At 43.3% G+C, this 26,505-nt stretch overlaps 2 protein-coding genes across 2 annotated transcripts in view; one reads left to right on the top strand and one right to left on the bottom strand.

Moving 5' to 3' along the window:
• The window catches only part of LOC111236016 (RNA-binding Raly-like protein), a 43,688-nt gene extending 29,152 nt beyond the window's left edge, over positions 1-14,536 (bottom strand). The window contains exons 1-2 of the mRNA XM_022764602.1: positions 14,455-14,536; positions 7,405-7,477 (exon numbers count right to left, since the gene is read on the bottom strand). Coding sequence (XP_022620323.1) covers positions 7,405-7,477; positions 14,455-14,491 — 110 coding nt within the window. The 5' untranslated portion in view covers positions 14,492-14,536. The remainder of the gene's footprint in view (positions 1-7,404; positions 7,478-14,454) is intronic.
• Positions 14,537-19,593: 5,057 nt separating this feature from the next.
• On the top strand, positions 19,594-25,195 carry LOC111235961 (fibulin-7-like). The gene is made up of 7 exons (XM_022764536.1): positions 19,594-19,686; positions 21,349-21,502; positions 21,701-21,871; positions 21,963-22,178; positions 22,247-22,384; positions 22,464-22,599; positions 24,835-25,195. Exons 1-7 carry the CDS (start codon positions 19,594-19,596, stop codon positions 25,193-25,195), a joined length of 1,269 nt encoding a protein of 422 aa, XP_022620257.1.
• The last annotated feature ends 1,310 nt before the right edge of the window (positions 25,196-26,505 follow it).

Genomic DNA, 26,505 nt, shown 5'->3' with positions numbered 1-26,505 from the left:
TATGTCAACATTCGAGTTGCAGGGAAGTCGCACTTGGCGCTCAACGATACAGAACTCCCTGTAAAAGCAAACTGTGAACAAAAATGGACGCCACATTTCAGCCCAACTGAAAATTAACACCAGAACTTTCAGTTTCTGCAAAGACAACCTCTTTAAACTGTCCCACTGACATTTGTAACTCCACAAATAATGTACTTATTAAATATTGAATCAATTAGAATCGCCTCCTCGTGGTCGTATCCCTCCGCCATTCGGACTGGTTTGTGGGAAATTTTGTCATAATTGCTGCGCAAAGTCTTTGAGTAATGGCTAAGAAATGTTTTGTGAGGGCACACTGACCGTTGACCTTTGACTGACAAAATCTAATCAGTTGAGTCCAAGTGAACATTTGTTCCCTCAAGGCGTTACTGAGATATCGTGTCCACGAGAACGGGACGGACGCCCGAAATGCCGCCGCAGCGAAAAAAAACAAAACAGCAACAGCAACGAGTGCATCTGCTGGTCAACCTTCATCTGCAGTATTATCTTAATTATATTTAAATTGCGCGTTTTGTCTGCATGTGTAAACAGGTTCGCTCGGTTCAGAGTTGATGAGGTGAAACAGCCGCCGCCGCCACAGCTCCATCAAAGACGACATTTAAATTTAAACGAGGAGGCTGTTTGGTTTTTTCTCAGGTTATCTTCCCCCCTCGTGTGTGTGTGTGTGTGTGTGTGTGTGTGTGAGCGTGCGGTCGGTTAAATTGTTTTTGTTTTTTGGGGTCTTTTTTTTTTTTTGCAGCCTCTTTATCGAGCTGTTATTTTTCTCCTCAAAGGAAACGCTGATTCATCTCTTTCCACTAAACACTCATCTCAGCAGGGCGGTCGAGGGACAAGAAGACATAATTACAGTGTTCTGCACAGTGCACTCTCTCCCCCTCTCTCTCTCTCTCTTTCTTTGTCTCTCTCCCCGCCGTCGATACCATACCTCGCTCTATCTCCTCTCTCGCCCTATGCCTCTCCTTTGATTTTCCTCCTCGCTCAGTTGATGTGAAGTTAATCAGGAGGTGGTAAAAACACAGTTTATGCAGTCAGAGTCCAGCTCTAACAAAGCCACGGATCAATGTGAAAACTTTACACACTGAAACCTGCCACGAGCCTCGCACACACACACACACACACCCCCACCCCCCGACCCCCCATCAATGTGTTAATTAAACACTGATTCACACGGACTCAGTAGGAAGTGACCGGCAGGCATCCCAGCATGCCGTGCGTGTCGGAGAAGGCAGTTTTAGAGAATATGAGACAAAAAAATATGAGACAAACAACAGTTGTTTTCAGACTCATTCATATCCATCACACACATTTCCTGTACAAGACTGTAAATAAAGATGGAGTGAGCTGCTCCACTGTTGCCATCTTGGCAGTGCCTGACTCCGCCCCTTACTCCCAGCTGATCCAAAAATGATCAAAGAGGAGGGGGGCATGTGTGGAGCTGAGACTTCAGTACATGTCAGTTTGAGGCAAGCATCCGCTAACCCACCTGTCATTCAAAGAGGCCACGCCCTCAATCCTCCATAACTTTAGTTCTTAATAAAGTGTAAACAGGTGAGTTATATAAACAGGTGTCATGAAGGAGGAAATCAGCTCTAGAGACCAAAACAGTTTTTGTACCAGGCTGTAAACATGTTTATTTCTGCTGTAAAGTTGGACATTTTAACATGGGAGTCTATGGGGACTGACTCACTGTTGGAGCCAGACTCTAGTGGTCGTTAGAGGAACTGCAGGTTTTTGGCAACAAACAACAACTGCAACTTGGTTATTTTAACTGAATGAGGGTCCTCACAAGTATAGAAATGTGTTTGTGTGTCTGTGTGTGAAACAAACACAGTGAGGACGCAGCCATCAATCATGACAGAGAGTCAGTGAAGCCGCAAAGAGAAATTGCGTAAGTGCACAACAATGCCAGTGTGCGTGTGTGGGTGTATATGTGTGTGTGCGTGCGTGCGTGTGTGTGTACGTGTGTACGTGTGTGTGTGCGTGCGTGTGTGTGTGTGTGCGTGTGTCTTCTCAGCAGGACAGCGGCTCTGACTGAAAATGTTAAAGTAACAGCTGCTGGACTCAGTGACAGCTCATCCAACATGATGACAAACACTCTCAGATCACACTCACACTGACACTGATTCAAACTAAACAAACACATACAGAGACACAGAGACTCTGGTTGTGTTTGTCATATATTTCCATTTTAGTTCAGTGTGACTTTCTCTTTGGTTTCAGTGACACTGTGGTGTCTCTTCTGCTGTGATCTTTTACCACTGTTTTCATCATAAAATTCCTTTAGTTCATTTCTATCTGTGTGCATGTAAATCCTCTACAAAGTCGCGCGGCTCAACGTTCATACCAAAGGAAATAACTCTGTCAGGGTAAAACCCAATTTTCTCATTTATATGAAACACCTCCTTGGGGGTCCAGGCCTTACTTCCTACACCTACCGACTTCAATACGTTTCTTAGTGCTGCCCACCTGCAAGCGGGACACCCCCAACATGGCAATCACACAACTAATTAAAATGAAGAGTTTACTTTAGTTTTGTAGCAATGCCGAAAAGACACTGTTCTCAACTGCCTGGAGAAATCTGCTTCATTTTCACCATGGTTCCCTCCACTGTTCAAACATTTTTACTGTGTTTCTGGCACTTCAAGGAGGACTGCTTCAAAAAAACATGTACAGTTATTTCTTCAAGACGGGACAGTTAACCTGGTCACCGGAGACCTTAGTGCTGGCGACCTTATTTGTTCCTTATTTCTTCACAGAAAAGGTGGCGACCCTTGCAGCATCACACACAGAGATATACGGTACATGCTTTGTCATCGACATGCTATACCTTGTTAGCTTGGATAAATTATCCACAATTTAGCCATTCAGTTCATATTTCAGTAACTGTGTGCTCTCCGTACCTTTGAAGAGGTAGGAAGAAGAGCACAGTCTGTCTGTTGCTCGATTGTTTATATTCCTTCAGTCGGAAACTGTCCACAGATAAAAAAACAAAAACAAAAACACAGCACTTCTCTCCACATTTCTACCGTTTACTTCCTTCCGGCTGCCTGACAGTTGGTACACTTCCTGCTCCAGTCCAACTTGTGAAGGTGGATCAGGTCTGTTGTCTTTGTTGTCTTGACTCTTGCTCAAACTGATATGACAAGTGATTTTTTTTTTTTTTTTGCCAGGATCATTTTTATAAATTTTAGTTTTGTAAAACTGTGAAATCTGTGAAAACAAGCCATGAAAGGATCTTTTCTTTTAACAAAGTAAAACTTTTTTTTTTTTACACAAAGAAAACTTTTTTTTCTTTCTTTTTACATGTGTGAAAACATTTCTTCAGGGCATTTTTTTTTCCTTCTTTCCCAGAAAAAAAAATTGAAAAATGATCCTGGCAAAAAAAAAAAAAAAATCACTTGCCTTTCAAGCCTTCTGTAATTTTAATATAAAAATGTTTTAACACATATTTAACGAGTCCCACAAGAACACTTGGAAAATGTAAAAGTACTGTTATTTTCATTTCACTATTTCTCTAAGGGATCCCATACATTTCAAAATCTGAACAAAAACAGCCGATCCAACCGAGGTGAGCATCAGGAGGCAGATTAGGATCATCTCTTAGTGTATTGTGACACTGTAAGAGACAATTAACGCAGAATTTGAGACGCATCACAACTTCAAAATGTTTGGGTTTTTTGTCTTTTTTCCCTCCCAATTCTTCATCGTCCTTATCCAACCCTGGTGTGAGAGTAAAATGTGTAGCATGCCATCTAGAGACAGCTTAGCAGTTAATCATCTCGTCTGATTAACGAGGATCAAAACAATTAAAATCTTGTGGAGTCTCAGGAAGCTTTGAGCCCGTCTCAGTGATGCTACAGGGGGGACAGAGTGTTTTTCTGAACGCTGTTTAGCTTCACAGCACCGGTGCAGTGAAGTACTGATAAAGCGTAACACACACCCACACAGCTCTGTTTCCTTCACCTCAGACCGGAGCTCAGAGTCTCTCCCCGGAGTCGCCGTCTCTGAAGCTCAGAGTCAGACCGAAGCGCTGAGCTGCACAGACTGCTTTAAAAAGCTTCTCTTTAAGACATGAAAGGACATCTGCCGGGAGAGATGTGATTTAAAATGCAGGACGGGGCGACCGGGGGCTCTCTGAGGGCTTCGGCCTGAGAGACGGAGCTGCGGAGGAATCTGCCACAGAACAGAGAATCGAAGGGGAAATGATGATATCACAGTATCCACATATTTGCCCAATTTTAGTCACGGTATCACAGTGACTACAGATTACGTGATGTATGAATATGTGATGTAAGTGAAGCAGAAAGTGGTAAAATACTGGGAAATAGACACAGATCACACACTGAATTTATAAACTGAATTATGAAGAGCTGAGGCTTTGACAGACCTGAGGTCAGACTGCACACATGGGACACCTTGGCCTTGGTGGCACTATTTTACTGTGGGTGTGTTTTTTTTTGGTCTCTTCTTCTTGACAAATTACACAAAGTTTGAAAGCTCTTAAGTCTCCTGATTCTTTCTGCAAAGCATTTTGGGATCCACACATCCCTGCAGCAGAATTAGTTCAGATGTCCCCGAAAAGCCCCATATGCAGACTATTGGCAGACACTACAAATTACAGATGTCCTTTAAATGCCTCACACAGAGACTATCAGTTGAAGCTACAATTTACAGATCTCCCCTAAACGCCTCACATGCAGGTAATTGGTAAACACCCATTAGGGGCCCCACTTGGGGCAGCAGGCCAGCACTGTGGGGTGTCTGTATGGGAGGTTTGAGGGGCCATCGGGGGCCCATTTTCCCCTTGGGGAGCACAAGCACTTTCCTGGTTTGCCTCTCCTGGTGCTGCCAGTGAGCTGTGCTAATAACTAGAAAACACACTTCAGTAGTGATCCTCTGTAAAGGAACAGGGCAGCTGTACCTGTGCAGGTGAAACAGCTGACTCTGACAGACTATTTTCCACTTGGAGTAAACTTTGAAAGGCCACAAAGAGCCGACTTTGATGAAAGTTGGGACAGTCTATGTTACAACTTTTCCCTTGTTACTTGAAGTTTCTTCCCTTGTTGCTGGTGAAGACTCTTGTCATTGATAAATGGCGGCCGCTCACTCAGCTCCTGTATGTTTTTATCTCAGGCGAGTTCTCAGCTGCTCCGAGCAGGTTTGATGTCGTTCGTTTTGATTAGGAGACAGAGAAGGAGGTCGAACCCATCTGGAACACAACCTGGTGTGTTCAGATGCAAGAATACAGAAAACACACACACACACACACACTGATGATGTAAGGCGTGTGTGGATGAAAGTAAGTTTAGACACTTTCAGACATGCACACCTTGACTGAGTAAGTAACAACTCACAAGTCTGAGTGACTGTCACAGTGATGGACAGGTATACACAAGATAACAACATACCGACAAAGAACGTTTCTGTGTACAGAGTTCCTTCCAACCACAACTTAAAAAGCAGCAAATGAATCCCAGGTCATGAAAATGTCTCCAAAAACAGCAGTAGAATCACCGGGAGCCGTTATGTGATTTTTTACAAATGTACCTCCCGCATCGTGTTTCACGCGGCACAAAGTCGAATCTAACGTGAGTTTAAATCAATGACTGTATATAACAACGGTGAAGGAGGGACAACATCAAAGCTCCCTGAAAGTGAAGCCAAAACATCTCAAGTTTAGGTCATAAACCCCGCCCCCTTCATGTTAGCGAACTAAAAAAAAATCAAAGTACACGTTAATAAATTTTTCCCAAAGATGTTTTCTGTCATTTTCTGTTCAAGTGTCCATCGTTTTCGTAGGTTTAATGCTATAAGACGGGAGTGTAACGTCATGATTGACAGCTGTGACCGACTTGTGATTGGATCGAGCGGATGTATTGGGGGTGGGACCTCGATGCCTCGGCTCCACTCCCTCACAGCTGCGCTGACTCTGGCTCTAAATGACGTCAACAGCTCAAGATGGCGGCGCTCGTATCCGGGATATTTTGGCTTTGGCTTTGGAGACGTGTGAGAATGTGGCTACTCGTCATCCATCTCAATATCTTTCCAGATTTTAGTCTTCTGATGGATTTGTTGCCGTCTCCTTCCCTGACAGAGGCTCTGCAGTGGATCTGAGCTTGAGATTCCCTCAGAGCTCAGAATTACATTTTCCTGCAGCGTCCATAAACTGAGGAAGAAGAAAAGAGTCACAGTGGACCGGTATTATCAGATAACAGAGTATTTGGTAAATCTGGTAGTTCATTTTTCTGGAATTGTTGCTGCACTGATAATGGACATGGCAGATTATTTCTAAAATCCTCAGTCCAGACTGTGACCTCTGACCCTTCACCTCAGTTTCTCACAACAGTTGCGATCTAAAGAATTAAAGCGTATTTAAAGTCTGCTGTGTCCCGATGCTGCAGCCAGTGAATTATGTGAAAGTGTCGGTCCATGAGGAGTGAACCGTTTCCACCGGTTCTCTCCGCACACAGAGCCTCGCGGTCCCAGCAGAGCCGGCTGTGCGGCCGCCTGGCTGTAAATCCCAGCTCTGGCCGGCGCAGAGTCGTGTCCGTCCCAGGTTTAATCCGTCCAGCGGCGGGCGGCGGTGGGATTTGGAGGACAGTTTGGCTTTAGTTTCCATGTAAACAGAGAATGAGGTTAAAACCGGGGACAGCTGGACCATCACTCACTGTCAGCGTCACACAAACAGCAACAGCAGAACCACAGAGACAACACTGCTGCCACTATGAATAGTTCCACTGTTTCCGCTGCAAATGTGTTTTCAGCAACTAAAATACCAAGGACCTGTTTTCATCGAGCAAAACTGAAGCCTTCGGGTGCATGAACTGTGTGGGCTGCGACCAACAGGAGAGAGACTCTACAGGAAGTGCTATTGTTGAATGAACGCCGCAGAGCTTCACAATATAAACACACAGAGCCACGAATCTGCAGCCGGAGAGGGAGGACGGCGCAGGCGTCTGAGGGTGTTTTCACACCTGCACTTTTTACTCCGGTTTTCCCACTTCATACGATTTGTCTGTGCAGGTGTGAAAACAGTAATCCCACACAGGTGTGGACCAAAACGATCACACTGTGATCCTGTGGGGGAGGCGGTCTCGGTTCGGTCGCAGACTAACTCTGGAGCGATTCGAGCTCAGCGGTTTCTGTAACCTTCTTCCTGTGTTTACATTCCTGTTCCAGACAATCTAACCAATCAGAAGAGAGAACGCTCTCACCTGGTTCGTAATGATGCATTTTTGGTTCACTTGAATTTTTCTCTGTGTGAAAACAAACCGAACCTGCAGGTTTACAAACTCATGAACCGGAGCGGAGCAAACGAGCTGTAGGTGTGAAAACGCACTTAGAGCAGAATGATCGCACTCTCACCTGTAGGAGGCGCCGCTTCCTCTCTTGGCCGTCGTGGTGCGGCTGGCTCTCTGCTCGCCGTTCATCCCGGCGTCTGAAAAACAAACCATCAGATCAGGTTAGACGCTGTCGCCTGGTGTCTCACCGCCTTGGCCTGAGGGAGACAGCGATGAAGGTGGACAGGTAACACAGTCTGACCCCGCTGCAGGCTCACACACACACACACACACACACACACACACACACACACACACACACACACACACACACACACACACACACACACACACACACACACACCACCCACACACACACACACACACACACACACACACACAGGCCCAGCGGGCTCAGCCGGCCACCTTAACGAGCGGCCTGAGAGTCTAATTGGCCTCCATCTGTCAGACTAGAGTTAATTTTCTCTCACATTCACGTTGCTTCACTGCCTGTCTATCAGCCTGAGAGAGACAGAAACTTCTTCAGGACATGAGCAGAATTTGAGCTCTGAGATTAATTTTAGAAAACACTGTGAACTGTTGTACTTGTGTAGTCTGTGTTTATCAGCCCCAAACAGCCGGTGCACCTCCTCCAACCTCTGACAGACGAGGTTAAAGGTCCCATATTGTGGAAAGGTAGATTGTACGAAGCCTAGACAGAGATAACGATAGTGGAAGGTATCAGTTTTATATATATATATATATATACTATTATATAAATAAATATATATATATATATATAAATAAAATATTATATATATATATATATATATTGCTGGTTGTGATGTCACTATACATCAAGCTTGGTCTTTTCTCTGTCTATTTTTGCTGGGAGACATGTCACACAAAAAAAAAGGCTAGATGCCGAACTGTGACACGTACGCGTCACACAGCCAGTATGTTCCCGGCCTCATGGTGTGTGACAGTTGTCTTTGTTGTTTGCAAAGTTTGTCATAATTGCTGTGTGAAGTAATGACTATCAAGTGTTTTGTGAGGTCACCGTGACCTTGACCTTTAACTGCCAAAATCTAATCAGATCATCTTTGAGTCCAAGTGGAGATTTGTGCCAAATCTGAAAGGATTTCATGAGGAGTTCTCGAGATATTGCATTCACAAGGCCAAAATCATGTTTTGTGAGGTCACCATGACCTTGACCTTTGACCCCCTTGACCGCCAAAATCTAATCAGTTCATCCTTGAGTCCTAATGAATGTTTGTGCCAAATTTGAAGAAATTCGATCGAGGCGTCTCTGAGATATCGTGTCCAGGAGAATGGGACAGAAGGACAGACACCCTGAAAACAATATGGCTGCTCTGACTGTCGCCGTCATGGAGGAATAAAAACAAACAGAGGGAGGGTGATGTATGATGTTAGATCTAAGTGAGTTATATAAACAGGTGTCATGAAAGAGGAAATTAGCTCTAGAGACCAAAACAGTTTTTGTACCAGGCTGTAAACATGTTTATTTCTGCTGTAAAGTTGGACATTTTAACATGGGAGTCTATGGGGACTGACTCACTGTTGGAGCCAGACTCTAGTGGTCGTTAGAGGAACTGCAGCTTCTGGTTCTTCAGAGTTGATGCTTCATGTTTCAGCCTCGGAGGTTGATGCTTGGTTTCGAACAATAAAGTGACAAGACTTAGAGTTTCCAGCCCTGCTAGCAACTCTGCTGAGCTGTAATTAAGCACATCTGCGCTTTGAGCTAAATGCTAACATGCAGATGGTTAGCAGGTCTAATGTTCACCGTGCGCACTTCATCAAAGTCCGTAGGATTTAGCTTCTGGGAGCCATGAACATCTGGTCCAAATTTCATGGCAATGGATCAATAACTGTTGAGATATTTCCTCCTGGGGCTAAAGTGGTGGACTGACTGACAGAGTCCCACCACAGAATTATTTTCTTGTGATTACAAAGCAAAGACTTTATGAGATTTGTGTTTACAGAGTTCATAAAGTACCGTCACTGTGGCCACACAAAAAACGAATGAATAAAACCCGTCCTGGTTTTCTCCATCTCTTCAGTCTGACTCCGACCGTTCAGCCTCCATTTGGATTTTGTAATTGAAAGCTGAGAGCAGTCTGTCTCTCCATGACCTCCATCAGCGCCCGGCGCTCGGCTCCGAGGACCCCCTGCGTGTTAGACCGTGTTCGGCGAGGAGGCAGCTGGCCCTTCGCCTCCCATCATCCTCCTCTCCCCTACCGCAGCGCTGACAGTTGGCAGCAGGGTTGTTTATGGCTGCCACGCCGGCTGCAGCTTGTAGGACATTAGTCTTTTAGTGCGAGGTTTATGAGCGCCGTCACTCACCATCTGTTAACTGCCGGGGTGCCTTTAATCGTTCCCTCCACCAGAGATCGATAACGCTGCCAGGTCGCCGCGACACCCACGGCGTGCTGAACGGGTGATTGTGCATCATCGACTGAGTGATTACAGCCATTTACTTGCTTATTGCTTCGCATTGTTTGGGCGACACGTCGGCTTTACAGGGGGGTGGGGAACGATGGAGAAGTAAAAGAAGGGCGAAATGAGAGAGGAGGGAAGGCAAGAGAGTGATGACAGGACAATTTCACACCCTCATGGTTATTGGTTTTCAGGGACAGGCTATTCAAAGTTTGGCAGGAAACCCAGAGCGGAGGCCGGCTGCAGCCGTTTGGATGAGGCCACGGCGACCACCTCAGTCCGTCCATCTCTGTTTGTCTTTCAGTGTTTGTCGGGGAATGTCTGTTTGCTGTGCGGTGATGGGGAGGCTGCGTCCGCCTCTGCCAGATCTGTGTCTGTAGAGTTCAGAGATAAGTTTCAGAGTTGTCATCGCGCAGAGGAAATGAAGAGTCGGCACAAAGGAGTTCAAAAACAAACCGACAGAGACGTTTTCTGTCACATTTCAGTCTGTGGGATCAGAGTCGGATCAGAGTGGCAGCTCTCTCTAGAACATATCCCGACTTTACTGTGTTTCCAAACTAAAACTAAAACCATCAGTGAAAACACAACACACCTCCTCTTTTACAGTAGCTTCTTTTAGGACTTGATACGGTATTTCTGCTAGTGCCGGGATATTTAAGTGTTGTGTTAAACATGGGTTGGAGCCAGACTCTGGTGGTCATTAGAGGAACTGGAGCTCTTGGTACTTCAGTGTTGATGTTTCATGTTTCAGCCACTTGTCAAACACCTGCAGAACTAATGACATTTCTATCTGTTTTCATCCAGAGCACGTTACAATTGACCTCTCATTCACACCCTGATGTCGGCGAGCTACCACGCGAGGTGCTGCCCTGACAACCAGGGGCAATTTGAGATTCAGGGCGACAGTGACCAGTTCTACCTGCTGAGCTAAAACTACCTGACGCATTCATGTGATTCCATCATTAGAATAATCTACGTGCCTTAAATGACCATTTAAGGCTACGAGTGGACCTGAAACAAAACATTAATGACAGCCTCCAGCTGCCGACGACGTGTCGTCGGAGCAGCGCTGCTCTGTGACAGACAGAGGAACTGATCTGACAGGAAGCTGACATGACGTTCATGGATTATAGTGAGTGATGTTACACTGTCAGGTGTTATAATGGAGGATGATACTGGATGGAGACCCTAAAGACCCTGAGGCAGTGAGAGGATGGGGGAGAATTTATCAACAACTACTGACATTGCTGCCCCAAAATATGCTGTTAAAAATGATAAACACCTCTCAGCAAAATGACAAGCCGTGATGATGATGATGGATAATATGCTGCACAGGATATTAATTTTTCATTAACTGAGTTTATTATTTAATTTCAGCATATATGTGGTTTTAAGAACCAAAAACAATCTCAGTTTAGTTTTACATCTCCTCTCTCTCTTTTGTTTTTTTTTTTTTGTTTTGTGTTTTTTACAGCAGATCAACACACACAGCTTTTTACGTTCTTATTAAACGCCTTATTAAAGGTCCCATATTATATCTAAAGGTATATATCCATGTGTAGTGTGATTATAGATCAGGTCTAGCTTCTATATTAATACTGTGAAAGTATCAAAGCCTCAGTCCACAGAGAAATGCACACAGCCTGTATTCAGAAACTGAGCCTTAAAACCAGCCGTCAGGACTTCTGGAACTTTGTGATGTCACAACAAAGCAGTCACGCCCCATATTTTCCTCTCCTTCTGTGTTTTATTTGAAGTGTTGATCCATAAGAAGATATATTTGTGGTTTTAAGAACCAAAAACCATCTCAGTGTAGTTTTACATCTCCTCTCTCAGGCTTCTCTCTGGAGCTCTAGTAACAACAGGTTGGTGAGCCAATCAGAAGAGAGGAGGCTCAGAGCCTCTCTTCTGATTGGCTGACTGTTTTCTGAGTGATCCAATAAAAATATAGCAGATTTCAGGTAAAAACACTCAGAGAAACCAAATCCTGCAAGGTTTGGATGGTGGGTCCAGGTGGGCGGGGCTTGGTGACTGCTTTGTTGTGACATCACAAAGTTCCAGAAGTCCTGACGGCTGGTTTTAAGGCTCAGTTTCTGAATACAGGCTGTGTGCATTTCTCTGTGGACTGAGGCTTTGATACTTTCACAGTATTAATATAGAAGCTAGAGCTGATCTATAATCACACTACACATGGACACAGACCTTTACACTGGAGGAGCTGTAAATTTCCCAGTGAAGAAAGGTGGACATGTACATGACCTGTGCGACAGTGTACCAGAATTTTTTCTCGTAAATCACTTGTATGTGTCACTTAAGAGCAAATCTTTTCATACGAGTGATTCTCAAATACACGACCAACACAGCCTCCTCCCCTCAGGACACAGATAAACCTGCGTCAGCCTCTTGAACTCCTCGGTCTCACTCTCTTAAACGTGAGGCATGAATGATCTTTTCGATTTCAGCGATGTCATTAAATGATGAGAGTTATTTAAACACTGCTGTTACGCAGGACTTATTTATGCTGCTTCCTCAGTGGTTTGCTTCTTTGGACTCTCTTCACAACAAGTGAAGTTGTTTTGAATTCTCACATGAGGCTTTTAATGTGTCTCACAGCTCGTTTCAGAGGGTGAATGATGTGTTTACAGCTGCCTTGTTTTTCCCGTCGTCACTGGTGATGCAAAGTGCTCGTCGCATTTAGGGATCGGCTGAGTTTGGCCCTTTGAATGTGCCTGACTGCGACCTCAGGTGCAAACCTTGAATACCCATTTTCACCAGTCGTGACACCTTCACTGACTTCCTCAGATTCCAGATGTGGACGTTTTCATGAGAAAAATAAAACCAGCTAAAGTCAAAATAAAGACAATTTTTTTTGTTTCAGTACAGAAAACTGTCTCTTTAAGTTTCCCCTTCTCTATCAGACACCACTAATCAGGAGTCATGAGACTGGAGGAAGGAAATGCGTCTCGCAGCTCATTTCAGAGGCTGGACTGTCTGTTTGCGGCTGCGTTGTTCAACACATAATCATCACTGATGCAAAGTGCTCAGCGCCGTGACTTCTGATGCATTTTGGGAGTAAATGAGCGAGTTAATTGAGCTTGACATGTGAGCTCAATAAACCTAAACACATTACATTCAGCCAACAGCTACAGGAGTCACCTGTCAGATTTACTTCCCAGCTGCATTCATTCCCACAGCAGTAAAATAATATATTGTTAAATGTTCCGGGGTCACTTCTTCACACGCCGGTGATCGCAGCCTCTGTTAAAATGTTCAGGCCAGTTTTTAGAAAACTTAACACTGATGATATTTTTCATCTGTGACCGCAAACAGCGAGGGATGTGAGCGCTGACATTTCAACGATTTTACGGATGAATAAACAGAACCTTGAACTTGACTCCCAGTGATTAGTGCGGAGGCTGAAGTGGATACTGATCGCTATCATGGTGAGCTGTGTTTTCATCAAGTGTTCAATGGGAGTGTTTTTTTTTTGTTTGTTTTTTTTACAACAGATCAGCACAAACACACGATTTTATCTTCTTATAGGGGAGCCTCATTAAAGGTCTGTACAGTGTAAAGGTCTGTGTCCATGTGTAGTGTGATTATAGATCAGGTCTAGCTTCTATATTAATACTGTGAAAGTATCAAAGCCTCAGTCCACAGAGAAATGCACACAGCCTGTATTCAGAAACTGAGCCTTAAAACCAGCCGTCAGGACTTCTGGAACTTTGTGATGTCACAACAAAGCAGTCACCAAGCCCCATATTTTCTTCTTCTGTGTTTTATTTTGAAGTGTTGATCCATAAGAAGATATATTTGTGGTTTTAAGAACCAAAAACCATCTCAGTGTAGTTTTACATCTCCTCTCTCAGGCTTCTCTCTGGAGCTCTAGTAACAACAGGTCGGTGAGCCAATCAGAAGAGAGGAGGCTCTGAGCCTCTCTTCTGATTGGCTGACTGTTTTCTGAGTGATCCAATAAAAATATAGCAGATTTCAGGTAAAAACACTCAGAGAAACCAAATCCTGCAAGGTTTGGATGGTGGGTCCAGGTGGGCGGGGCTTGGTGACTGCTTTGTTGTGACATCACAAAGTTCCAGAAGTCCTGACGGCTGGTTTTAAGGCTCAGTTTCTGAATACAGGCTGTGTGCATTTCTCTGTGGACTGAGGCTTTGATACTTTCACAGTATTAATATAGAAACTAGAGCTGATCTATAATCACACTACACATGGACAGAGACATTTAGACTGTACAGACCTTTAAAGGATCTCTGACAAAAATATTTTGTGCACATTCTCTATTTATGTGAGATTCGTTTTTTTATACTTCATATAAAAACATAAACATCAATATTCTAGTGCTCACTTTCTAAAAATGTCCTCACTGTAAAAACTTCACACAAAGACAGAAATCCAAAAGCAGACACACACACACGCCACACAATGTTTTACTGAGAACATCCTCCTCTTATTCAACTGCATCACAGTCCACATCTGAAAGCTGCTTCAACGAGTTGTTTCCTCACATGATCTGTCACATGAACTCACACACACCTGATCGCCACAGTCACACAGCAACATCACCACATGTGTCCTCACGTCTCTCAAATCACACCGATATTACACTGTGTGTGTGTGTGTGTGTGTGTGTGTGTGTGTGCGCATGTGTGTGTGTGGTACTCACGTCTGTCTCGGTGGCAGTCACTCCTGAAATGAGTCATAACAAGAGAAGAAGAAGAGGAGGAGGAGGAGGAGGAAGAGAGAAATAAAACCTGACGACTGTGTGAGAGTGTGAGAGACTGAATCCTTGCTTACCAACAGAGAGAGAGAGAGAGAGAGAGAGAGGTGACCGCTGAGTATGGCAGCGGGTTGTACCATCTGAGAGGGGTGGAGAGGAGAAGAGGGGGGGTGGGGGAGGGGACTGGTTCATTTATCTGCAGGAGAGGGGGGGGGAGCACGGGTGAGTGAGCATGTATAGTAAGTGAGTGAGAGAGAGAAAGAGAGTGAGGAGGGGAGACAGGTGACGACACATTCAGGTAACACTCCACTGAAACTTTTCGGATGAAGATGCTCTGTCGTTTGACTCCTTCAGTCTTGATATGAGACAGGAAGTCCATTGTGTTTGACCTGCGGAGATGCCACGCCCCCTGGTGGAGGAGGGAAACTGTCCTCCAGCTAAACTCCCATCATCGGCCCCGGCCACACTGCCAATATCTCAGACCTTCTGTGAGAAACCTCGCTGCGATGTTCGACTGTGGCCTCGACTACACATCCCCTGAGTTTTACCCATCATGCACACCTTCACTTCCTCATCATTAGACAGCTGTAACGACCTCTGAGCTGGCATAAATCTGAAATCAGTTCACAGAAACGCAGCGGACAGATTTCTAACAACGAGCAGGAAAATTAAGTCTTCACATTGGCAGCCAGTTGGTTTTAGAATTGATTTTAAGAGCCTGCTCATTAAACCTTTGCATGTACAGGCCCCAGATTACATCTCTGAATTACTCTTCCCTTCTCAACCGGAACATGAGTCTAGTAAGGAAAGACTTTGTATCCTTATGCCAGTTAATATTATAATAATATATAATGCTGATTGACTTTCACAATATTAAAGCTCCTTCCAGTGTAAAGGTCTCTGTCCATGTGTAGTGTGATTATAGATCAGGTCTAGGTTCTGTATTAATACTGTGAAAGTATCAAAGCCTCAGTCCACAGAGAAATGCACACAGCCTGTATTCAGAAACTGAGCCTTAAAACCAGCCGTCAGGACTTCTGGAACTTTGTGATGTCACAACAAAGCAGTCACCAAGCCCCGCCCACCAGGACCCACCATCCAAACCTTGCAGGATTTGGTTTCTCTGAGTGTTTTTACCTGAAATCTGCTATATTTTTATTGCATCACTCTGAAAACAGTCAGCCAATCAGAAGAGAGGCTCAGAGCCTCCTCTCTTCTGATTGGCTCACCGACCTGTTGTTACTAGAGCTCCAGAGAGAAGCCTGAGAGAGGAGATGTAAAACTACACTGAGATGGTTTTTATATCTTCTGATGGATCAACACTTCAAAATAAAACACAGAAGAAGAGTAAAATATGGGGCGTGACTGCTTCGTTGTGACATCACAAAGTTCCAGAAGTCCTGACGGCTGGTTTTAAGGCTCAGTTTCTGAATACAGGCTGTGTGCATTTCTCTGTGGACTGAGGCTTTGATACTTTCACAGTATTAATATAGAACCTAGACCTGATCTATAATCACACTACACATGGACAGAGACCTTTAGATACAATATACAGATATAATATGGGACCTTTAATGAGGCTCCTCCCACAAGAAGGTAAAAAGGTGTGTGTGATGATCTGTTGAGAAAAAAACAAAACAAAATAAAAAAAAATCTGTTTTATAATCAAACAACACATGGACATCTACTTTTAGACTATATGGACCTTTAAGCAGCGTTGATCAGCTGATAAATGCCAAGTTTAAGTTTGATCAGTGTTTATGATTCGACCTCGGTCAGGGGGAGGGAAGACACTGTCGGCCCGGCCAACTGGCCGTCATCTAACTCCGTTTTAATTGCAAAATCCATTAAAATGATTTAATTTTAATTAAAGCTGTCCTATCTAATTAAGATATGATGATGAGGAGCGCCGGAGCGTCTCCTGAGCTCCTTTATTTATCTTGGAGTTAACCTCTGTCAGCAGCTGCCAAACAGCCTCCCAGCATGCATTTCAATGAGGGTTCATCCATCAGACTGCAGGGGGAGTCTTAAAAGCCTGGTTCACAAATTCTGTTCCTCCTTCTCCAGGATTTTAGTGTTTGCATGTATTTTGTTATTTATTTATCATTGGTTGTACCCACTATATTTGACACCTTACGCGTGTTTTTGGTATCTTATCTTCTTTATTAGGTACACCTTTAAGCCGACCTTTATAGCACCTCTATGTTCAAGGTTTTGTTAACAATGTCTTAGAGGTGTTCATTCATTTATAATGAATTATTTTAGCACTGTGATCAGAGTTTGTGGTGGTGTTGTTGTAGTTATATTCAGAGGTGTTTCCAATACTCTGACACCCTCATGGTTGTAAATATGTTTATATATATATGTATTAATATAATACATATATATATATATTTATTTATATATTTCAGTTTTCTAATGTAAAAAATAGTATAGAAATAAACTAAAAATGCATTTGGGTATAAAAAAGACTTACTTAATACTGAATCCATCTATTTAGTGGTGGAATAATGTGCTTGTACTTCACTTGAGTATTTTCATTTTCATGCAACTTTATTACTTGTACTTTGGCAATTTTTACTTCACTACATTTATCAACAGTTACACGGGAGTTTACGGATTAACATACAGTTGTTTAAACTTGATTCACCTCGACCAACTACAGCAGGAAAGTTCTGCTTCCACACACAGATGAATCATTGATGATTATCCAGTGATATAATAAATGATAGTATAACACTTTTCTGCATTTAGTACTTTTGTATTTTACATGTTACTTCTCCTTTTTATTTTGAAACATTTTGAATGTAGGACTGTTACTTGTAATGGAGACATTTCATAATGTACTTTTATTTTTTATACTTTGAGTGTTACATCTATTTTTATTTTGAAAGATTTTGAATGTAGGACTGTTACTTGTAATGAAGTAATTTTATATTGTTGTCCTTTTATTTAAGTATAAAGGATATAAATAGCAGCTGCATCTATCAGAAGACGACAGGGCGTTTTCTCATGAAGGAATACCGTTCAATTATAGTTTGATATTTCTACATAAGCAACAGGAAAACAACACAAACAAACATTAACTTCAGAACCAACTCGTGTTTGTCTGTCGTCAGTTTCTCTTCGTGTCTGAAAAGACAAACTTGAGTGAACCAGCTTTGTTCTCGCGGCTCTGATCCCTCATGTGGTTTCTCAGGAATCACAGCTCCAGCTTCTAATTAGTGACTTCACCAACATAAATAATCATTTTCCAGAACGCAGCTCAGCCACATGTGAGGAAACATTTCTCTTTGGATTTCTGATTCTGACTCAATCATCAGCTGCAGGTTTGGAAACAGGCAACAGATAAAGACACACAGGTTCAAATGAAAGACTGAAGCCCCCCCTGGTGGACGTCCGCCACACTGCACTAGCTTCTTACTGCAGAATAACACACTTACAATCACCTGTGAATATTACTGTGTTATACATTTATGGAAATCCGTTTTAATTAATTAGTTTTATTTAATTAATTTCTTACAAATGAAGGAACATTTTTTTGTATTTCTAACACGTGGTTCATGTCACTACAGATCATCAGTGTCTGAGTTCTTCCACAGTCTATAGATCGATAGTCTCATTCTTCTGATTCACCTATTGATCAAAATTAAAACTTTTAAAACGATTTTCAATTTTTAAATGAAACTTTTAACACGTATTTCAGTTTTGCCGTCAGTGCTGCGTTGCTCATCATTTAGATTTTAACGATTCAGATTCCAAACGAGTCTCAAATCCCTTTCTTTGAGGGGCGGGGTCACAACAGGTCACACACCGAAATAACTTTTTATGTTTTAAAACCGTGGAAAGTTTTTTATATTCACTATTGCCTTCAGTCCTCCAGTACTGAATGGGACGTCGTTATGATTCTGAAATTTTAATTAGCTTTATTTTTTGCTTAAATACACAAACTGTCAACAACTTTGAAGAAAGTGAAAACTCTCACACTGAACTGAACATTAAGTTTAAGGACTTTTTAATGACTTTCACAGAATTGCTTGATAAAATTTACACAGTGATAAAGACTTTTGTCGCCATCCAAAGCACAATTTTTCCAGGACTTTCAAGGACAATGTGAACGTTCCTATAGCAGGATTGCGACCGAGTACTCAGTGGTGTCTTTTAAAGATATAACACGTGGTTACTGTTAGCAGGGATTACAGGACTTCTAACTCAACAACAATAATAATAACTTTATTTATATAGCAAAGTTACAAAGTGCTTTACAAGAAAAAAGTACAACCAAATAAAAGAAAAGTAGGCGTATAAATAAAAACATCTCAAATCAACATTAGGCAGAGATTTGACAGTTTAAAGAGGTAATATATATAATATATAGGATATAATTCAAGGAGTCTTCAATGACTTTCAAGGCCTTGTTGAAATCTGATCTTTTTAGGCACCAAACTTCGGATTCGTGTGTCGGAGCGCTGGAACAGTCTTATAGGAGATTATAGTGTATGTTCACACGCTGCCATTATCATGCCTTATATATGACTTTGAGTTAAAGTTTGGACTTGCAGCAGCTGCAGGGAGCTGTTAAGGGTCCTGTCTTGCATTTCTTCCAGGATCTTTTTCTGGCGGGGGGGTAATCCAGGCGGGGCTATCGGCTGCCCTGTCATTTAGGAGCCACACAACATTATCCTGGAAGACAGCAGGTTTAGGGTTTCAGAAAAAAAAAAGTGGGAGTTTATATTTGCTGTAATTGGAGCAGAATATTTTGAGCCGGAGAGCGAGTCTGAAGTGAAGCTGCTTTGTTGTGCAGATGATGATTAAAAAGACCGCCAGCTGACTCCCCTTATAATTTGAGAGTCTAATTCTGGCTCTGCTGATGGGTCAGAATTAGTGAAAGCGTGTTCCAGATGTGGGAGCTGCTCTCCTCCTCCCGCCTCCAAAATATGTGACATGGAGGAGAGGTGGGGGGGGGAGGTGGAGGTGGGAGGCTGTTGAGTGAGTGAAATTTGGCAAGTGCCCTCGAAAAGAAAGAGCGAGAGAGGAGAGGATTCAGTGTTGGAGGAGCTGAAGACGCGGAGCAGGTTTCCCAGGATGAGGATGGAGGTTTTGTGCAGGATGATGAAGGCTGCTGGGGCGCTGATGTTGATGCTGAGTCTTCATCACATGTGCTTTTCTTCTGCTCAGGTGAGTCCAGGTGACCAGGTAGGAACCAACCATGTTTATTTAGTGGTTTATTCCAGTTTCAGGAGTCCACTGTGTTTCTACTGAGACTGAGTCTTCATACAGGAAAGTTGGTGTTCGCTGTCGTTGTGAAATCTTAATCCGTTGAATGTCTAATTTAATCTAATTTAATTTAATTGTTTATTTATTATTTATTAACTGAGATGAACTGGACAGGAAATATAATTGATCAATTTCCTAATAATGATAAAAGGAAGACAAGCAGCTTGTAGATGACAGAAATAAAGAAAACCTGATTTGTATTTATCAAAAACACAACACACATATAAAATCACAATAAAAATAAAACATTATGTATAAAAGTTTAAAGAACATTTTTAATTTGACCCACATCTATCTAACCAGGGGGTCTGTTGAAATCAAAATGTCTTTTTAAATAAAGTTTTACCTGATGCGCAGTCAGTCAGCAGTAAGTAAAAAAACATCATCAGTGAAGACGTGTCAGGATTTTCTGGAAATAAAGTTTGTTTGTTTTTCACACTGATCAAATCAGGCAAAGCTGGTTTATACCAATAATTGTAATATTAATAATAATAAGATAAAACATTATAAGAATCATGAAATATACTTGGAAATTATTAAGAGTTTTTTGGGGTTTTTTTCATAGAGACAGAAGATTTTTGTTTTTTTACATAGAAACATTGACATTTTGTGGTAAATTAATCTGAAAACAGCTGGAACATTTTGAATGCAGAGTTGTTGAAAGTTTTGATAAGATTTTTGGTTTTATTTTGGTCGCCTCCATTTCCACATTGTTTCACTTTATTTCATTAAAGCACATTGTCTGTAGATATTGTCATAATTATCAGTCCATGTTTCTGTGTGCAGTGAAATCGGAGCCAAAATTACAAATAAAACTATGGTTATATTTTCATTTATTTAGATATAATTATGGAAGCAACTTTTTACATTTTGTTTTAGTGTCTTTTGTGGATTAAAAACCATTTCTCTTGCTCTAATATGATCATCTCTCCAACATGTTGAACTGGAGTTCACCTCCTTCACATCCACCACTGGCTCAGAGACAAACCACATGTAGACGCCTCCAAACGCCAACCACAGACCCACAGGTTAATTCTGCTGCGTTGCGTTGCGTTGTTAAGTGACGTGACGTTACATTGTGTTACGCTATGTTACGTTACGTCGCGTTGCGTTATGTTACGTTGCGTTACATTACGTTGTGTAACGTTACATTGAGCGTGGTGTTTCAGCCGTCAGTGGAGGTCAGTTTCAGGCTCAGGGCCACTTTTCACCCAGATGTTACTGCAGCTCAGAAAACCTCACCTCTATGTATAGACCTCACACCTGAGACACACAGCAGACTGGAGACGAACTGAAGGTAGTCGTCTGGTGCAGGAACTATGAACTTGTGTTATTGTAGTTCATATTAAGATTCTTTAGCCTTTACTTTTGCGAAATCTGTGGTTTTGATGATTCCTCACCTTTAAAGCTGCACATATTGATGGTTTTATATCAACAATGGATACATTTTTTCTCCCTCTCTTTACTTCTTTGGTCTTTGACCTTTTACAATTTGTAAACACTTAAAAAAATATAAGGACCTACTTCCAGCGTCAGTCTAACCCGTCCTCATCCCGTCCACAGGAGTGTCCGTCCACCCCCGACCTGCTGAACTCGCTGCGACAGGTGGAGAAGATGTTGGCGGTCCACGAGGCGTCGTACCAGCAGGGCCTCCGCTCCCTCAGGAAAAAGATCAGCGCTCTGCACAACAGCACCGTGGCCATCTTCAAGAAGAGAGGTGAGAAATGACGCTGAGTGAATGGCGTAGAGGAGGTGGACATGATATTTCAGTGACCTGTGAGGGGCAGAAAGTCGATGTCAGGTGTAAAGAAACACGAGTGGGCGAACAGCTGCAGTTTGTTGTCTGGCCGTCAGTGGCAGCACTGAACATGAACATGAATAGAAGGTAAATGATTGTGTCTTTATCTGCCTCCAGCGTCCTGCCCCAAACCAGAGCTCCCCACTCACGGCCGCAGACTGGGCCGGGTGTTTGGCGTTGGACACGAGGTTCACTTCCTGTGCAAACCGGGCTACGAGCTGATTGGCCCACAGACCCGAGTGTGTCTGGAGTCCCTGAAGTGGAGCGGGCAGCAGCCAATGTGCAGACGTGAGTCAAACAGCTGACTCAGCTGCTGGTTCTGGGTTTGTTGCGTTTGTTATTTTTCCTCTGAAATCTCGTTTCACTTTTTTGTTTTCAGGCTTCAACAGCACCGGTAACTCCCTGGCCGCCTTCTCTCCCGCTGCTCCCTCCTCTTCCTCTTCCTCTTCATCCCTCCCCGCCTCTGCTGTTCTGCCATCTTCCTCCCCCACCTCCTCCGTCCGACCGTCTCACTGCACTCACTTCCTGGGCTCCACCCGCTGCACCTGTGACGTGGGTTTCACCATCTCAGGCCGCGACAACAACATCTGCACAGGTAACAAATATTTACTTACGAATACGTGATGTGTTCTTCGGCTGCTTACGCTCCGGTCTGTGTTTCAGATATCGATGAGTGCCACTTGTTTCCTCTCGGTCAGCCCGGCCGCCTCTGCGTCCATCAGTGCGTCAACACTCCCGGCAGCTTCCACTGCTTCTGTCCAGCGGGGTACGACCTCGCCATGGACGGCCGCAGCTGCACAGGTCAGAGGTCGCGGGACATCCTGTCAGTCATTAGTCAGTTGTGGTTGTAATTCTCTCCCCTCTGCTCTTCTTGGTCCAGACGTCGATGAGTGTGAAAACCGGATGCACAACTGCACAGCGCACCAGGTGTGTGTGAACACCTTCGGAGGTTTCCAGTGTGTGGCAGTGAAGTGTCCTCACATGAAAAACGCCACGTACATCAAGACGTCACCGATGTAAGATCATCCTCCATGATCAGATCCTCTTTCTTTTAGCTTTACTCTGAGCTGTTCGTGTCTTTCTGACCTTTTCCATCACAGTCCTGTTTGTTCCATCACTGCAGCGCCATTATAGCTCCGCACCACATCAGTCCGATGGCTCAGTCTAAAGGTTTTGTAAACGATCACCACGGCCACTAGATGTCGCACTAGACTATCAGCATCTCAGACCGAGACAAACGCTTTGTTGTATGTTCCACAGCAATGCTGACAGTTAGCCAGCTATAACAATATCTGCCAAACACATTTATATTGATAATAGCAAGTTAGTTAATGTTATCATGCTACTGTAGCTGTCGCTAATGAAAACAGACATGTAACAATATGAACCATCAAGTCACTTAGGAGGAGAAGAAAAGCCCGTTCTGAGTTCTCTCCATCTCACTAAATTCAGCCTTGGACTTATCCAAGGCTGCTGGGACCAGCTGCAGAAATGACACTGACGGAGCCAATAATGACACTGATGGAGCCAGTTATGACACTCACAGAGCCAGTAATGACTCTGATGGAGCCGGTAATGACACTCACTGAGCCAGTAATGACACTGACGGAGCCGGTAAACATGTTAAGAACTTAACAGATGTTTTGACAGTCCACTGGCTGACTTGGACTTGAGCCAGTAGTCCTCATGGTCAGTCCACCTGTGCTCAGGTTGGTTCTCTTTCTTTGTCAGAGGCTTTTTTAGACGTGGTTCCTTCTATGGAGGAAATTCTGGAAGGTCGTGTTTACCTGAACGCTGCATACTACCCTGTGACATCTCTATAAAACCTTCAGGATTTAATATGAATTTTGGGTGTACAGCCTTTCTGAGGCATCTGATAGGTGGACTGACTGACGCTGCCAATCCGTGGAGCGATCTTCCTCTTTGTGGCTAAAAGTTCTTATTGAAGCATCACACTTTACATTGCCATCTTCAATTACCATTACCACCGTTGGATATTTCCCAAATGACCTTTAGACAGTTGATGATCGAAAACACAGAGTTGCTCTCTGACCTGGAAGACACTGTGAGCCAATTAGCAAGCAGCTAACAAACCAACTGCATCTATAACTTACAATAAACTACAGGGAAATGACATCTGAAGAGGACAATGAAGCTGTAAACAAAGCGACTAGAGGAATGCAAACCATAAACCTCTCACCTCAAAAGACAAAGACTCATAATAAAGACTCAAGATAAAAAGCAAATGACAGAGATGGAGAGAGATTTGAAAACAATGAGTTTCCCCACTTCCTTTCTCCACCCGATACTTAGCTTCCCTCCACTAACTGTGACTGGGCTGCGAGTCAGACTGAGGTTTGGCTTCAGACGCCCTGTGGGGTCTTCAGGCTCCAGTCAGGTGATCAGCTGATTGGGCGAGAGGCAGCGGCCGGGAACTAAACGTGGTTGTGTCTCTCGTCTCGTCTCGTCGTCTCCCGCTTATCCGGATCTGGGTCGCGGACTTTTGATTTATTCCCACAGCTGAACCACGATGCTGTCTTTCAGTAAGGAGAGGACAGCGCTGTGGAGTACAGACTCTCCAGAGGGCATCTCTACCACATGCTGGGTTGTCTTAGTGTTCATCTTCCCGGAGAAGCTGTAACTTCAGAAATGTCCCGTACAGTCACGAAGTGCAGATTGAATACAAAGAGCACTTTGACATTTGGGACTAGGAGAGGGCAAACAAACATCCTCCATGGGAGGTGGAGTCTTCAGCTTGAGAATAACAATAAAAATGTTGTTCACTTAAAGACACTAAAAGATGCTGATTGTAAGAGCCGGGAATCGAACTACTGACCTCTCGGTTAGTGGCCAACCCTCTCTACCGCCTGAGCCCCAAAACTTGTCCAATACTTTAGGAGAAGGCTGTGGAAAATAGAATATGAAAATAAAAGAAAGTAACTGACTCTCATTGGCCACAATTAACAATTATTTTCATTATTGATTAATCTACAGGCGATTTCTTTGATTAATCCATTGATCGTTTTGTTTCTAAAATATCAGTGAAAATTCCTGTTATAATTTCCCACAACTCTGGGTGACGTCTTCATCAGACCAAAACCTAAAGAGATTGAGTTTAACCATTATATCTGAGAAATGATTGTTCAATAATCAATAATTGTTGTTGGACGAACGTATTCTGTGAGCCAGAAAAACAAATACAAATACCATAAAGTAACCACCAACCTTTCTGTATGTTTCGCCGTCTCCAGGCGCTGTGAGAGGAACCCATGTATGGTGGGAGACAAGGCGTGCACTCAGGCGCCAAACTCAATCTCCTTCCACTTCCTGTCCATGGTGTCCAACATGTCCGCCCCTCGCGTCCTCTTCCGGGTGTCGGCGGCTCGCGTGCTGGGCGACACGCTGCGTTTCGGCCTGGCGGGCGGCCGCGGACGGGGCCACTTCAGCGTGCAGCGCTCGGGACGACAGACCGGCACGCTCCTCCTGGTGACGCCCATCAAGGGTCCCGCCACCCTGGAGGCCGAGGTGGAGATGAGCGAGCTGGAGCGCAACACGCTGCTGGGCCGCTACCTGACCAAGGTCACCCTGTTCGTCGCTCCCTACGAGTTTTAGGGTGGGTGGGTGGGTGTTGGGGGGTTCAAGGTTCATTTGGTGGCAAAAGCCAGAACTTTCACAGTCCGACTGAAATCACAACAGTAATCCTAAAGTGAATTCTTAAATATATTGTTATTGGAAGAAGAAGAAATAAATATGTTTGACTCTGAGCTCTGACTGTCGAGGAGGAGGATCATGTAATGAATGCAAGCGCAGGAACAGGAACCTCGTTGAATTAGTGCCACCAAGTCTCTATGGGGTTAAAGGGGGGGGGGGGTCAAACCACTGAGTGTTTTTTGGCCTCTTTGTAGGTGAGTTTACTGTCTCTGTCGAACTTCTGTAAAACTATGAATTCTGTAAATAATGTGGCCACATAGACAATAGATATCCAGCGCTGAGGAGTTCAGTTTAACCAAACAGGTTTTCAGTATCGCCGTCTCCTCCGCTGGACGCTCCTGACTCCTGGCTTCAGTCAAATTCTAAGTACTATCACAAAATATATATAAGTTAAGATAAATTAGTCCTATTAGTTCCACAGAGGGATTACAGCAGACAGTGAACAGTGCAAAAAAAAAAAAAAAAGTATATAATTTATATTGTTATTTTTAAGCAAGACGGTCAAGAATTCAGATTTTCAAATGTGAATATTTGTAGATTTTTGTGATTGGACTTTTTTAAAATAAATAAAACATGATAATAAAATGCATGAAAACATGGCATAAATAACCAGAAGTCAAAATAATAAAGACAGATCAAACTGAACAAACCAAATATTGAACACAAACACGTAACACCACAATATCAACCAGGCTCTGCAACTTAAATAAGGTATTAAAGGATAAAACAATTAATTGGAAAACAAAACAAATCAAAGGCAAAATAATTCAGATTTGTTTTGTCACTGGACTTTGTTAGTTCGTAAAGTTCTCCACTGAATGAGCTGAGACTGAGCAGATCTCCTGACTAGGAGGTGACAGAAGAGTTTTACACTTTCTTTTTTTTTTATTAAATCGTTGACGTATTTCAGTCTGGACCAAAGTGGTGAACTGACCGACACGCACTTCTAACACGGCTGACACGTTAGCTGTGTCCTAATCCAGGGGCTGCATCCTTCGGGAAAGACCGAACTGAACTGAGACGGTCTGGCCTTTGGGGGGATTTGCAGTTTGCGTCCCCAGCTGTGCCGCCTTTACTGTTGCATCACAAAGCGCCGCTTCTGTCGCCTAGCAACAACATTGACAACATGTTTTTTTTTTGTTCGTTTTTTTACAAAAACATGAGGTTTTAAGGCCCTTGTTTGTTTGTTTGTTTGTTTGTTTGTTTTTAAG

The sequence above is a fragment of the Seriola dumerili genome, unplaced genomic scaffold (assembly GCF_002260705.1).
Source record: "Seriola dumerili isolate Sdu_G_001 unplaced genomic scaffold, Sdu_1.0 BDQW01000550.1, whole genome shotgun sequence".
Lineage (NCBI taxonomy): Eukaryota > Metazoa > Chordata > Actinopteri > Carangiformes > Carangidae > Seriola > Seriola dumerili.
Note: the sequence above shows the minus strand (reverse complement) of the source record. Positions and strands in the feature narration are given on the sequence as shown.

What these genes read in the sequence shown, in the direction of transcription:
- LOC111235961 (XM_022764536.1), top strand. Translation starts at nt 19,594, where the DNA reads ATGAGGATGGAGGTTTTGTGCAGGATGATGAAGGCTGCTGGGGCGCTG. An exon ending in TGTGCTTTTCTTCTGCTCAG is followed by an intron (nt 19,687 to 21,348) that starts GTGAGTCCAGGT and finishes TCCCGTCCACAG; the next exon opens with GAGTGTCCGTCCACCCCCGA. An exon ending in CGACAACAACATCTGCACAG is followed by an intron (nt 22,179 to 22,246) that starts GTAACAAATATT and finishes TCTGTGTTTCAG; the next exon opens with ATATCGATGAGTGCCACTTG.